The sequence below is a fragment of the Amblyraja radiata genome, chromosome 29, assembly GCF_010909765.2.
Source record: "Amblyraja radiata isolate CabotCenter1 chromosome 29, sAmbRad1.1.pri, whole genome shotgun sequence".
NCBI classification, from domain to species: domain Eukaryota; kingdom Metazoa; phylum Chordata; class Chondrichthyes; order Rajiformes; family Rajidae; genus Amblyraja; species Amblyraja radiata.
The window spans coordinates 11,307,642-11,322,517 of NC_045984.1; the positions used below are offsets into that span (position 1 = coordinate 11,307,642).

Consider the following 14,876-nt stretch of genomic DNA (forward strand, 5'->3'; position numbering starts at 1 on the left):
AAATGCAGCCTCTATTTTTAAATGCCACGATTTAGTTCGAGTTTTCCACTCCCTTGTCATCATTAAGAGAAAAAGACATCAGCCCACGTATATATATTTTTTTTTAAAGCACAGATTCATTTTTCATTCATATAATGGCTGCTAAAATAGTTCCTTCGCCATGAACATAGAAGAGTGGAGACAAAAATCTCATGTTATTTTCAAAAGCCCAAAGAAAGGATATGAAATCACATCCTTCAGTCTAATTCTGCGCAAAATGAAAGCTTCCTCTAGATTTAAGAATTAAGTTCTATACTTAGTGTCTTAAACTCAACTCCTGTTTAATGAGGGAGTCATCTTCAACAATAATCTTCATCTGGTCAAATGACTAACTGCAATACACATTAAACCAGATTTACTGCACACGCATTAATACAGTATTTTTAATATTGTAAAATGTCCTAACGCACTTCACATCAACATTATTGATTGTAACTTTGATATCCAGTCATTTACGGAAATGTTCGGACAAGCGAGCTTTAAGCTACATCTCACATGGATGGGAAGGATAGGAGAGAAGGAATTTAGGGAGAGAATTTGTGTGGCTGGTGCCCTGGTACTTAAAGAACAGGCATCGGTGGTGGAATGGAGTTGGTGAAATAGAACTATCTTTGAAGGAAGGAGTGAAAGAGATAGGATGGATTCCACCCAATGAACAAAATAAGACTGGTTTAGATAAAGATGGTGAAGTCAACCACATCAAAGTTATAAAGATAAGAATACCACACTCAAATGACAGCATTATTATTATTGCATCTTGAAACAAATGGTACAGTGGTTTAAGTAACATGCATTCAGAATATTAAACTAAGTGGAAATAAGATAGAGACGAGGAATGATCCAATTAACCAGACGATGGTGCAATCTAGCAGGGCTGAAGGATCCATTCCTATCTTATGTAAAATCTGTTTGTGTTTGATAAAAAAGCTTTCCAATGCTTCAAGTTTTTGGAAAAACAATCAATTGTTTCTCATTGAAAGGCACAGACTCGTGTTTCATTTATAGTCTGGCTGCTAAAAAATGGTTCCTCACCATGGACACAGGAGGAGCAAGGACAAAAAAAAACCATGTTATTTAGTGAAGGCCACAGAGTGGTTATGAAATCATATCCTTCAGTCTAATTCCATGAATGCAGTGTGCAGAATAAAGCTTCCAATGGATTTAGTATTTTACTTGATTAATTTCTATTCTTAGTCTGGCCTTAAACAGAGCTTTTTTTTTTTTTTAAATTGGTAGCTTAACTGCCAGCACTGATCAGACTTACTGGCCACCATCACTCTGCCCATTTGTGTATTTGTCTGCGAAAGTTTCCCTTCCTTTTTTTTGTTTAAACACAAAGTAAACCTCTTCCCCCTAACCTTAAACTAACACAATCTGTTGTTCCTTGGACTTATTTGACTGGCTTGCAAAACAAACCATCTCTTGGCATTTTCCAGTCAAGCGGAAAAGCTGCCTTCTTACAGTAAGAGAAATAAATGAAAAAGTAAAACAAACTCACTGACAGCAATGGGGGCCGGAAGGTATTCCGTTAAGCCGGGGCAACAGGCAGTTTTGTGGGATTGTTATTAGTCAGTTAAAAAAAAAACTGTAATGCTCTCCAGGCCAGCCATGTGCTAAATTCCAAGGACTGGTTTAATGAACTCGCCCACAGCACTGACAAAATTATTGAACAAGATTATGTTTAATTGGGTGCTTATCTGTATATTTGTACACCGAGCCATTTACTCTCAGATATAAATAGATGCTTTAAAATCTTGTACCCACTCATCATACGCATTGGAATGTAACTGGATCTGTATACCCGATTACACCACGGTTTGACTCAGCTAGCTTGATCACATTTGTAACTGAGCTGGATGCCTAGTCTTGATTAAGGAGACATTGGCTCCTTCTCGAGGATGCAGACGTCACAGCAAAATAACTCATGCCATAACGTTAACATTTCGAGGAAATGCTTTGGCCATTCGACAGCCAGGAGCCAACAATACAAATATAAATAATATAAAAATTAATATGTTTTACTCCATTTAAATCTGGGGGATTTTTGTTTTATTTAATAAAAACACATCAATTGGAACATTCTGTAACTAGCACATCACTGCTTTGAGAGTCCCGTTCAGTCTGAAGGCACTTGCTGCCTTCTACCACAAATATGTTTGACAACACAGTATGCGTTTCTCATTCGTCAAGTGTGATGCAGCTTCAGCCTACGTCACTATGATGTCTCTGCAATTCCGGATTATGAATTTTCACAGCGCCTGCCATTCCCAAGGGGAGAGGAGGAGGAGGGGGAATTATTGTCAGCTTGTTTGATAACAGAACTTCAACTGGAGTTTAATCTTCTTTTGACTCTGATCCATCAAATCCACGAACATGCTGGCTGGGGAGGGGGGGGTAGTAGATTGGCTGGCTGTAATGTAGCTACTACAGATGTAATAATTTCAGGAAATTATCATCTTGGGCAAGGTGGGATAATATGGCTTGTATAAGCCCATCAGCAGACACATGACGTCATCCACAGAGTCCTTACGAGCAAGAGTTAGTTGCTTTTAACCCTCTGTGATGACAAGAAACGTACTTCCTGCACCTTTCTACGAAAGATCAATTGCAGAGAACACAGGATTTCCGGTTTTAAAAATATACTCCCCAGGAAATCCAGGAAACATGCTTATCTCCAATGCCTGGTCATTCTGAGCATAGGAGTTGCAGGATGGAACCGATTCAGCGACTGCCTGATCAATGGAGCTATTAATATAAATAGTACTTTTCAAGTGAATACTGCCAGGCTCAGAATGATAAATGATCTGACCTTCAAGCAATGTAAAACATACCCATGTACATCCCATATGCATCACAATAATTTACATATGATTAAAGGGCCCTGGCTGCATTCAATGCCATTTGCATTCACTCATTCATCCTGTTCCACTGTTAATCAGTTAGCCCTGGAAATCCTAATTAAACACATAAATAAAACATTATTAATAATTTTAAAAAGGGCGCTAGAAATTCTGTGGGTATTTCAGCCTGACCTGATACGCTTTGAATTTAATGTGCTTTAACTGTCTAGAAATCTGCAGCAAGCTCCCTAAAATGTCCATTCTAGAAATCTCAACAGGAGACTATTGCTTAACAGAACCAGAATATGTAGCTGGTGGAGGCTTCATTGTATCTCATTACTCAAGGACTACTTCCTGAAACGGGGAGTCTGTGAGGTAATTATATGTAGAGGCCGATAAGTCTTTCTCTTACTTCCTGATGCTCCTACCAACATTAGAATGAGTTCTTGCAGCCGGCTTAGGCGCTCTTAAAAACGATTTTATTTGTTGGCTCCTTCATGGAACGTCAGCCTAAATTATGGCCACTGATCAGGAACACACACAAGCGCCCATGTTCACGGGCTCCTGTGTACCCTTCTCCGATGGACCAGGTGAAACGAGAGGGTGGGCTAAAGCACCTCAGAAGCGTTTGAGACGCTTTCTGTGACTTGTGTAACCAGTCAGCTGAGCAGTCACAATTGCCCCTCCCCACTCTCGCTGTGTCCGGTTAGACCAGACAAGGTATCGGGCGAAGCAGGAAGTTCTACGCGAGTTAAAAGTTTCAGCGGTGCATTTTGTTCACCGCTGCCCGATAGTATCAGGTTTAAAAGACTCCGTCACGCTCTGAATGGAAAGGCTCTGCACAAGTTAGCCATTGAGAGTCGGCAGAAGCACAGAAATCCAATGTCACACACAATGGTTACCAGGGCCGGGCGAGTTATTTCGCAGCTCTAGCAAGGCTGGTTGCAACTTCACAAAAAGGAGATCAGGGAGAACAATGGATGTAATTAGGATAAAAATGTACAGGGCCCGGGAATTTAAGGGGGTGAAAGGTGAATTGCACGGTTCAGGAAATCGCGTTCAAAGAGAGAGGCTTTTCACGATCGGGTCATGCTTCGGTAGGAGGTCTTACTGGCGTCACCGAGGGAGGAGGGGGTGGGGGAAGAGAGGAGGAGTCGGCTCTGAACAATATTCTCTGTGTGGCTTAAACACCCAGCCTGTCGCCAAGGAACTCCCAAATGTTATATGAAACACGCACAGCCGCGAATAATACAAAGAGGACTAAGTCTGGCCTTCTGAGGTTTGGGGAACTCGATTTACAATACATTTAGGCCAACTATGCCGGATCTCACATTTAAAACTAGACATGAACTATCCGAATCTAATTGAGCGTGAGACTGCAATGTAACAGTGTAAAAATCATCAACTCTACAATATCATAACGAGCCCATTGTATATTTAATTAATTAATGTATATATATATATTTGTTTTAATATTATAACCGACCATAATGCATAAACTCACTCTCCGCAATCCAAATAAAACCCACACCAAAAATACAACACCGGCATCATAGGAAGCTTAATTGTTATTTTCTTGTAATGTGTTGTACTCAGAATTTCATCAGTAAAATATCAATAAAGCGGCCACGCGTACCACTCAGCGAGCTACACAATGCTGTGTCGCAAACACTGTGCTCAAGGCTGTCAATTAATTTTTACCTGAGTTTCCGTTAAGCTTTCCAAAGCCTGCATCACTGATTGTTCCGGCCGTGAAGCTTGAGACTTAAAGGGAGAAAGAGAGAAAAAAAAAAGAATTAACGAAAGCAAACGTTTCCTCTCAAATGTGTCACCAGACATAAAATGCATTGATGTTGTATAAACCGGGTCAGACGTCGATCTTACCATTAGTCCAGCCTCCACAGTGGGGACAAGAGTTAATTTGCTTCCTTCTATTATACCGTGATCCTGCAGTTTTCCAGAATTTAACCGCCTAAAACAAATATTTAAAAAAAGCACACATTATAATTTTTAATAAAGCAGGAACGCACTTCCAATATGAAAGGTCATTTAACCATACATAGAGTTCAAAGCACAAGCTTCGCGAATGAGTTCAAAAGTACATCGGAATATAAAGTTTACAAGGCTTACTTGCTAACAAACGATCAAAGTAAAACGGAGTTCTGAAAGGCTACAGCTCGACGGAGAAGCCGGTCACAGAAACTCCGATTGGGGTTCCGTGGCTTCGCTCAGAACAAAGAGATGTACGTACGTTTCTTTGTGCAAGAGGACGAGGCGCTCCTTGGCAACCTTTAAGCGCTGTGACAACCTCCGTTTGAGTCCTTCCACCGTTTCGTCTACTGGAACAGAAAGATCATACTGGGCTCCGGTCGTAGTATGGATGACTACACGCATTGAAGGCTCGTTTTGATGGGCCTCACAAGTCGGGGCTCTGGAACAGCTCCTGGTGCTTGTATGGTCCATTAGATTACCTCTGATCGATCTTCGAGTCACAAAAGAAAGTCCCTTAGACTCTTAAAGGAATCATGCAATATTGTGGCGCCCTTAGCGTTGCGGAAACAAAAAAAATCTCGGCGTTTTCCTGCTGAAACAGATAAATCGACGATTCGTGTGCGGTGTATGTATCTGGATTTGTCCGTGTGAAGGTGATGGTTTTTTCTTTTGTCTTCGAAAGATGGAGGGGTTGGTGGTGGGTTAACAAGAAAAGCACACACACAAGTGGTTTGTCCGGAGAGGTCTAAACGCCGTGCTGCTTTCTCTCAGCCCTGCCGACTGCCTGCGAGGTTAACTCTGACTCCGCCGCCGCCGCGTCCCCGGGAGAATACACTCATAGAACGTCTGCAACAAAGAAAACACCGCGTCAGCCAATCAGCGCCCCCGCGACGCCTCGACATTCCAAAAAGTATCCACCTGTTCCCAGGCACCAGCCAATCAGGCGCCGGTCTATTGTGACGTCGGCGCCGGGGCGGGACAACCGCTCGTCAGTTTCAACCATTCAGAAAAGTCTGCGACGCCCGCCTTGGAGTTCCTGCCTTCCCTCCTTCCTTCCCTGCCCCCCTCCTTCTCTCCAAGCGCACACACACACACACACATATATACACACCGTGTCTCTGAACTAAAAGACGCAATGAGTCGAGAAGAAACCAAAGGGTCAGTCAGCCTGATGTGCAGGAAGGAACTGCAGTTGCCGGTTTACACCGGAGATAAGACACAAAATGCTGGAGTAACTCAGCGGGACAGGCAGCGTCTCTGCAGAGAAGGAGTGGGTGACGTTTCGGGTCCAGACCCTTCTTCAGACGGCCTGATCTTCTTCCGCGAGGGCCAGACGATTGTTAAAATCGTTTTTCTTTTGGCAACTCCGCAAAAGTATTTCATTAAAGAGACCGCGCTATTCACCACCCCTCCCTCCAAGCACTATGTACCTGGGCTGAAAGACGCAACCAGCCCAGAACAAACTAGGGTCAAGCTGGTGTTCCGCCAGAGCCAACCCATTGTTAAAAAAAAAAATTCTGGCAACTCCGCAAAAGTATGTCATTAAAGAGCCAGCTGACGGTTGCTGCTTGCAACACGAAAGGAGATGATTTGATCAAGGAAATGTAGAATGGTTAATTTTAGCCATGGGGAAGGTGACAACGAGGTATACAATCAGTAAAATTAATCAGGACCTCAAACTGAGGAAGGGTCTCGATCTGAAACGTCACCCATTCCTTCTCTCCGGAGATACTGTGGGATTCGTGGAGTTACTCCAGCATTTTGTGTCTATCTTCGGTGTAAACCCAGTATCTGCAGTTCCTTACTATAGCACTATTCACATGCTCCTCCACCCCCTCCCCGCAAGAGACGGGCTGGAATCCAGAACCGACTGCTGAAAAGCTCGATTTTCAATTAAATATTTAACCCCCCAAAATAAGAATAGCTCCGCATCGTGCCGGCGAATCAATCAAACGTGTCTGCACCAGTCCCAGAAGGAAGTGAGCAGGCGGGTGGGGTTATAACCAAAATACTTAGGCAAAAAAAAAAGCAAAAAACTTTATCTTTAAAAAAAAAATCATAATTGACAATGTTTGCAGATGCAAGTTAAACAATATTTTCGCTCTTCGATTATTAGCTGTGAGGTTTCACAAATGCTTAAAAACTCACATCCGATGGCAACATTTGGCGAACAAACAATGCCTTTGCACCGCATGTAGCCGGCATGCTGCAGCTTTAACTCAGCTGACTTAGTTTGGAAGTGTTTTATTTAGATGCAATCTCACTCACTGTTGTTAAGCATTAAAAAAAAAACGAATCCCCCCAGCCAATTCTCCAACTTTAGTGATTGCATTGCAATTATTCCAGTTTGTATTAAACCAGCGTTATAAATATTCTAATATTTATTCTCTGTGTATCGTGACCATTAACTAATACATAAAGAAAGCCAGATCCGTTTGCAGGCTGTGGGGGTGGGTGTCCTAACAGAAATCTCTCTCCACGCGATCAACAGCGCTACCTTCTGATAAATTGCGGTACTGCACATCCAAGCGAACGACGATTGACTATATATGAGCATTTCATTCTCTAAAAACTTCCTAACATTTCGTGTTGCAAGCAGCAAGCTGATCCTAACGTGAGAAAATGCACCGGGTTAAATCTAATAACGTAGTAAAGTTGGGAGTCCATTCAGAAAACACAGTATAATACAACATGCACAGAAATTAGACCTTCTCAATGCGGCTGCATATTAAAAATCAGCGATTATAACATATAGCAACACCTCACGTACATTAAATAATCTGAATACCGTATTTGGAGTCTCAATTACATCTGGACTATTCTTGGAGTGCACAACTTTACTCTGCACCCTTGTCGAAGCCTTATCCATTAACCTGATTAATGTTCCACAAAACGGCTCAATTTAATCCCAGCTACGACATCGCTTACCGGGTTTATTCTTAGCAATGTCTTCACTTCAAAAATAAGTTCCTTTAGTCAGAGGTTCAAATTGTAAATTCCTTTAAGGTCGGGCAGATGTATATCGTTCTGCAGTTGCTGCTTTAAGCCTTCGACTGAAGACCGGTCTTGGTATTTAAGGAGTAGATATGACGCCGGCAGGCGGGTGTGGTGGGAGTTTCAAATGCACGGACTTATTCGATAGAAATAACGCCCCGCTGACATCACCGGCAGGGACAACCATCAATGAATCACAGTTTTTTAAGCCGCCGCCGTGCAAAGTTGTTTTTTTCTCCCAGAAATCGCGGTTCCTGCACCGCCAAGCAGAACCCGATGCCTTTTTAGCTCGTGTCTAATCGGAGCAGGGGGAGGCTAGCGTTGTATAGCGGCGCCCTGGACGCTTCGCCGTCTCTCGGGAAAGGGCATAGTTACGCGGTTGCGTGGTAGGGCTAGTGTCACAACAACAGTTTCCACCAACACCACACACCTTGGAGATTACCAACGCACTTCTTGTATTCTGTGTATCCTTACCAGGGACGTCACACATTACACACTTCCAAAAACCAAAATAACTAATTCCAAATTAATTATGGATTTTGTATAAATATTTTTCTCCCGCAATTCTGATTTCCTGGTCTTTTTACGTCTGCACTCCTAATATGGTCAAAATAATCGGCAATGCTTAACTTTGGAGTTTGGCAATTGCACGAATAAATATTGTTAGATTATTTCTCTGTACGTTTAAACAGGGGGGGGAAATATTAATGTTTGCACGCTTAGTCCACTATCTAACAACGTTTATGATTAGTTTAAACAATGTCCTCAGTGACTCAGAGTTACTGTCATGTTAAAGTCAGCACTTTGGGGAACCAGGAAAGGCGTTACTGTTCCTGGCATTGATGCCTCACACAAGCGCATTTTTCACATTGCTCAGTTTGCATTCGCCCGCTGCCGTTGTACATAGTGTGCAAACTTCTGAAACAAGGACTCGTCCATAAAATCTGCACAGTGCATGAAGTACACGCCACGCCCGCCAACAAATAAAAACATTTCAGTGCACAGAGTCTTTTACGCAAGGCAGAAATGGCGCCCTCCCACTGCCATCCGGTTTGTGGGTTACTTGGCTTTTAATGTTTGAACTAAAATGTAGAAACATTGGGGTGGGGGCAAAACATAACTCAGCGGAGGGTGGTCCAGGAGATTAATTTCTGGGAGTTTCTATGGTAGGATTTGCTCACTTGGATAGAATGTTACTGGAGGTTATGTGATGAGTAAGGGGTCGTTCTACCCATGATCAAGTGTTTGATCAAGCCTATGACTACTGTGAGTAATAAGAATGTAGTAAATGTCTTGTCAGTAAAAACATGCAGTTTAAGCGCCGAGCACACGGTGAGTCCATGCCTCATAAACTGACAAAACTGAAGGCTGAGTCACTGCCAGCTGCTTGCAGCAGACGACAGCGAACAACAGGCGGTGACAAACCGGTAGAAAGATGTCCCCGCTCCACTAATTCACCAAGGAACACCCCTTGTGAGGCTGCTCTTCAACAAAACAATACGAAGCAAAAGAAAAAGCAGCTGGAAACACTCAGCAGGTCGGATAGCAGCGGTGCAGAAATAACTAAGAGTTGATGATTACGGTTTGAGACGCTTCGACAGAGTCTGCAACCTGAAACTTTAACTCAGTTTCTCCCTCCACAGATGCTGCCTGACTTTGCCGAGTGTTTTTGTTTCGGATTTCCAGCATCTGCAGGAATTTATCTTTCTCAAGCAAGGTCTGTTTTGGGGCATTTTAAAAGAAGGGCTTGTCAAAGTGTGCAAATATTTTGAAGTCACATCTCAGTGGTCAGACATCCTGATGTCCATTATTCAAATAGTTGGGGGCATTTTTCCATCCTGTTTGACGATGACTCTGGTACCTAACTTAGCACTTCTTAATAGAGTCACACAGCATGGAAACGGGCCCATCGGCCCAACTATCCCACACCGACCAACATACCACATCTGCACTAGTCCCACCTGCCTGTGTTTGACCCATATCCCTCTAAACCTATCCTATCCATATACCTATCTAAATGTTTCTTAAATATTGCAATAGTACATGCCCCCCCCCCCCCCCCCAACTCCAGCAGCTCATTCCATACACCCACCACCCTTTGTGTGAAAAAGTTATCCCTCAGGTCCCTATTAACCCCCCCCTCCCCCTCCCTCCCCCCGCCACCTTCCTCTCAACCTAAACCTGTGTCCTCTGGTTCTCAATTCCTCTACTCTGGGCAAGAGACTCTGTGTGTCTACCCAAACTATACTTCTATAAGATCATCCCTCATCCTCCTGCACTCCAAAGAACACAGTCCCAGCCTGCTCAACCTCCCCCTATAGCTCATGCCCCGGAGTCCTGGCAACATCCTCATGAATCTTCCCTGCAACCTTTCCAGCTTAACAACATCTTTTCTATGTCCAGAACTGAACACAATACTCCAAATGCGGTCTCACCAACGTCTTACATAACTGCAACATGACCTCCCACCTACTATACTCAATATAGACACAAAAAGCTGGTTAAACTCAGCGGGACAGGCAGCATCTCTGGAGAGAAGGAATGGGTGACGTTTTGTGCCTTATACTCAATACTCTAACCGATGAAGCCCAATATGCCAAAAGCCTTTTCGACCACCTATCAACCTGCGTCACCACTTCCAAGGAAAGAATAATCTCTCCACTATGGACATCACAGCCAAATCCTCTTGCTCCAGAACATCTAGTGCGGCATGATAAAACCAGTTAGGTTAGTTTCTACAGTGCATCAGTGGAAGTCAAAACAATTAACAGTAAGGTACATGGAAGAATGACTTCAAAAAGGGGAAGAGGGGAGACCATGCACCCGTGTTTATTTGATCGGGCAGTGGTGGAGAGAATTAGCAGTTTGAAAGTCCAATGGACTTTCACCACCGAACTACCAAATAAAAACCGGAGCGTGGTCTCCCTACTTCCCCTTTCTGAAGTCATTCTTTCCATACATCTTACTGTTAATTGTTTCGACTTTGACCACCACCGCCAGACCTACCTTGAATTCTCCATCTCTTACTTTGCCATTAAAAAGTCCCTGCTCTCTATTCATTGCTACCCCATCCATCCCGACACAACTAGCAGTGTTGCAGGAGCAGTGTCTCCATCTTACTGCATGGTCATCTCCAATGTCCCCCAACTTTCAATGGTTCTTTCTTGTCATGTATGCCCGGCACAGTGAAATTCTTGCACCCATCGCCATGTTTTGGCACCAGAAAAAACTCCACATGCCCTTAATCCCCTTAAACTTATGGAAAAAGCTGAGGTGAGGGCTTGTCTGCTTTGTGATTACATCTATGGGTTGTGAAAGCCACCCAAGATGTTAACAGATTTTGAAGCTACTAATTCTCTCCACACCAGCCGACCAATGAAAACCGGCATGTGGTCTCCCAACTTCCCCTTTCAGAAGCCATTCTTCCGTATATCCTATCGTGAATTCTTCCAATCTTGACAGCCTGCACAAGATCCTCTTTGCTGTTAATCCTGTGGTTATCGAGTGTATGTCATTGAACCAGACTTCTCCTCGCAGCCTTTTGCTTCCACTTGATTTGCCGTTGTTTGGCTGCAGAAGGGTGGTAGCAGGTTAGGCATGGCTGCCTCTTTATGGTTCGCTGTTGTCTGGTACTTTACTAGTCCGTTTTCTGTTCTGCCGCTGGAAACCTTGGTTCCCTGCAACTCTGCAGACTCAGCCTCTTTAATTTCTGCAGTCCATGCTGACCAGTGATCCTCGCCCTATCCTACACACCAGGGACAATTTGTATCAAAGCCAATTAACCCACAAACCTGTATGTCTTTGAAATGGGAAAGGAAACCATAGCACCCGGAGAAAACCCACATGGTCACAGGGAGAACGTACAAACTTCACTCAGACAGCGCCTGTAGTCAGGATCTAAGCCGGGTCCCTAGCACTGTAAGGCAGCAACTCTACCATTGTGCCACTATGCCGCACCTATTCTGTCCATACACAGCAGTGAACTTGAGAGTCGGTTTCATAATAGCAACTATAATACTTGGAAATATAGAAGAATGGCGTTCTTACGCCCCGAGGTCAGGACTACAATTTAAAACAATAATCTTTTGAAAATTAATGCTGTCTCTTCATTCTTGTGGAATACATAAGCAATGACACCTTTGCTTCTAGAAACTGGATAAACTTGCTGCAGGAGCTATGTTCTCTTGCCAAAGAATTTACTTTGGATTTACATGGAACATGCATGAATGAAAGGTTTACAGAATTTGTGCAAACTCCACACAGACAGCACCCGAGGTCAGGATCGAACCTGGGCCTCTGGCACTGTGAGGCAACAGCTTTACCAGCTGCGCCACTGTGCCATCCTAAGTCAAATTTCCACCTGGGAGTGAAATAAGGCCCTGCCGCTGGTGGAAATGTGTTTGGATAGTTATCCCACGTTAGTTACTTTATTATCACCTTGCATCTCGGTCAATGACCAGTTCAACATGGTTGTTGCAATGTAATGGTGACATTTTCATCCATAAACTGCTGAGTTACAGATTTAGAACCTGTAAGCAAATGCTTGGGGAAGTAACAGCTGATCCCACTGTTGAACATTGAGTGACACCACTGCAATCTTCGGGTTGTGCATCACCATTTTCAATCAGCCAAGCACATATTTAGAGCAACCATCATATGTACTGGCAACAGAACAATGACGTTCTTGCTCGCCTGTAGACGCGATAAGGGGGGACCTCATTGAAACATACAGGATAGTGAAAGGCTTGGATAGAGTGGATGTGGAGAGGATGTTTCCACTAGTGGGGGAGTCTAGGACTAGGGGTCATAGCCTCAGAATTAAAGGATGTTCTTTAAAGAAGGAGAGGGGAAATATCTTTACTCAAAGGGTGGTGAATCTGTGGAATTCTTTGCCACAGAAGGCTGTAGATGCCGTCAGTTGATATATTTAAGGCAGAGATAAATAGATTTTTGATTAGTACGGGTGTCAGAGGTTATGGGGAGAAGGCAGGAGAATGAGGTTAGGAGGGAGAGATAGATCCGCCATGATTGAATGGCGGAGTGGACTTGATGGACCGAATGGTCTAATTCTATTCCTTTCACTTATGGTCTTATGACCTTATAACACCGATAAAGATGTAATAATCAACAATATAATAAATTAATAATGGTAAAACTAGGTAATCACAATAGTGCAACACTGAAGTTCATACTGCAACCTAAGGCACAGTCCGCAGAATGTCATAGAGAAACATGGAGGAAAAAAAGACACAAAGAGCTAGAGTAAAGGTCCTGTCCCACGAGCATGCGACTCCAAGCGACAAGTGCGACCTAAGCGACTCCATGTGGCAAGCGCTACCTAACGTGGTCGCTTGAGCCGTACGGCCTCGCGGGGCTGGTCCCACTTCGATCGCCGGAGCCGTATGGAGTTGTGCGGAGCTGGTCCCGACATCGCGCGGGTGGGGCTCTGAAAAACTGACCGTGTGCAAAAATTCCGCACGGCAACGGCCTGCCGGCCCGCAGCCGCCTCAACGCCGTACGTCACGCGCGAACTTCCCACGGACTTCACTCGCACTTCATGTCACTCACTCAACCTCCGCGCGGCCCCCGCTTCTGGTTAGGTCGCTCTTGCCGCATGGAGTCGCTTAGGTCGTGCTTGCCGCATTGAGTCGCATGCTCGTGGGACAGGCCCTTAACTTAGTGGGTCAGGCAGCATCTCTGGAGAACATGGATGGGTGATGTTTTGGGTCAGGACCCTTCTTCACACTTATTGTGTGTGTGTGTGGGGGGGGGGGGGGGGGGGGGGGAGAGGGGGGGAATGGCCTTGCATCAATACATGGTGGGCAGACACCTCAACTATTAAAAAAGGGATGAAGAAAAAAGGGATGTGAGGGGCAACATTTTCACACACGGTGGTGAGTAGATGGAAAGAGCTGCCAGAGGTATTGGTTGTGCCAAGTACAATTCATGCATTAAACTTTAGAGATTCAGTGCAGAAACAAGCCCTTTCGGCCCACCGAATCCGTGCTGTTCAGCGATCATCCCATACACTAGCAAGTACACAAGTTACAATGTACAGAAGCCAACTAACCTACAAACCTGTACATTCTTGGAGTTTGGGAGGAAACCAGGGCACCTGGAGAAAACCCTCACGGTCACAGGGAGAACGTACACACTCTGTGCAGTCGCCACCCGTAGTCAGGATTGAACCAGGGTCTTTGGCATTGTAAGGCAGCAAGTCTTCTGCTTGATTATACATTTGGATAGATTCACGGGTAGGAAAGATTTTGAAGGATATGTGTCAAATGCATGCAAATAAGACTAGGTTGGATGGACATTTTGGTCAGCATGAATGGGTTGGGCCAAAGGGCCTGTTTCTGTGCTGTATGAGTCTTAGACTACATTCAATTTTTCAAAGGAAGGTTAAAAACTCAAAAAAGCTTCCATCAGTTTTACCAAAGTATAGAAATATAAAATGGAGCAAATTTACATTGGACAGGTAAAGAGAAAAGGGAAGTTAATGCAATCATTACACCAGCCTATCTTTACAGCCTATCTTTACAGATGTTGTTTGACCTTGAAAAGAGAAATGCTTAGATTTGCCTTGATCGGAATGTACAGCAGAACACTTCAAAGTTCTTTGATAAGCATGGCAGAAAAACGAATTTCATGTCACTGCCAAGATTATACAGATTGTGAAAGGCTGCAATCATTTTTGCTCCAACTGTGCCCACTCCCGTATTTAAGTGGACACATGCCTTTAGATTCTAGCTAATGCATTAAAGGGCTGACAAATGTGTTGATTACAGCAAACTTCCTCATCTTTATCCACCTCCCAAAACTCAGTCCATTCTGAGAACCATGCCCAATATGATTCACGGGCACACCATGTAATGGGGGAGGGGCGGGGTGGATGGGGGGGGGGGGGGGGGGGGGGGGGGGGGGTGATCTTGAGTAATCCTTTGGTTGAGCCAGCAAGTATTACGAGAAGCAAACTACTAAACATTGATGCTGTTGTTGTACAGCCGGGGC

The 14,876-nt window shown here is 44.1% G+C and overlaps 1 protein-coding gene and 1 long non-coding RNA gene across 4 annotated transcripts in view; one reads left to right on the forward strand and one right to left on the reverse strand.

Annotated features, from left to right (window-relative positions):
* midn (midnolin) overlaps positions 1-8,181 on the reverse strand; it is a 30,055-nt gene extending 21,874 nt beyond the window's left edge. The window contains exons 1-5 of one of the 3 annotated variants that reach the window (XM_033046533.1): positions 7,788-8,180; positions 7,500-7,509; positions 5,131-5,717; positions 4,764-4,851; positions 4,581-4,643 (exon numbers count right to left, since the gene is read on the reverse strand). In XM_033046533.1, coding sequence (XP_032902424.1) covers positions 4,581-4,643; positions 4,764-4,851; positions 5,131-5,342 — 363 coding nt within the window. In that variant the 5' untranslated portion in view covers positions 5,343-5,717; positions 7,500-7,509; positions 7,788-8,180. Of the gene's footprint in view, positions 1-4,580; positions 4,644-4,763; positions 4,852-5,130; positions 5,718-7,499; positions 7,510-7,787 lie in introns of all 3 variants that reach the window. The other 2 variants (XM_033046535.1, XM_033046536.1) reach the window with 2 other exon arrangements.
* LOC116989303 lies at positions 946-12,459 on the forward strand. Its single transcript, XR_004416211.1, has 3 exons — positions 946-1,649; positions 10,088-10,096; positions 12,448-12,459. It is a non-coding gene; the product is annotated as an uncharacterized LOC116989303 (long non-coding RNA).
* The last annotated feature ends 2,417 nt before the right edge of the window (positions 12,460-14,876 follow it).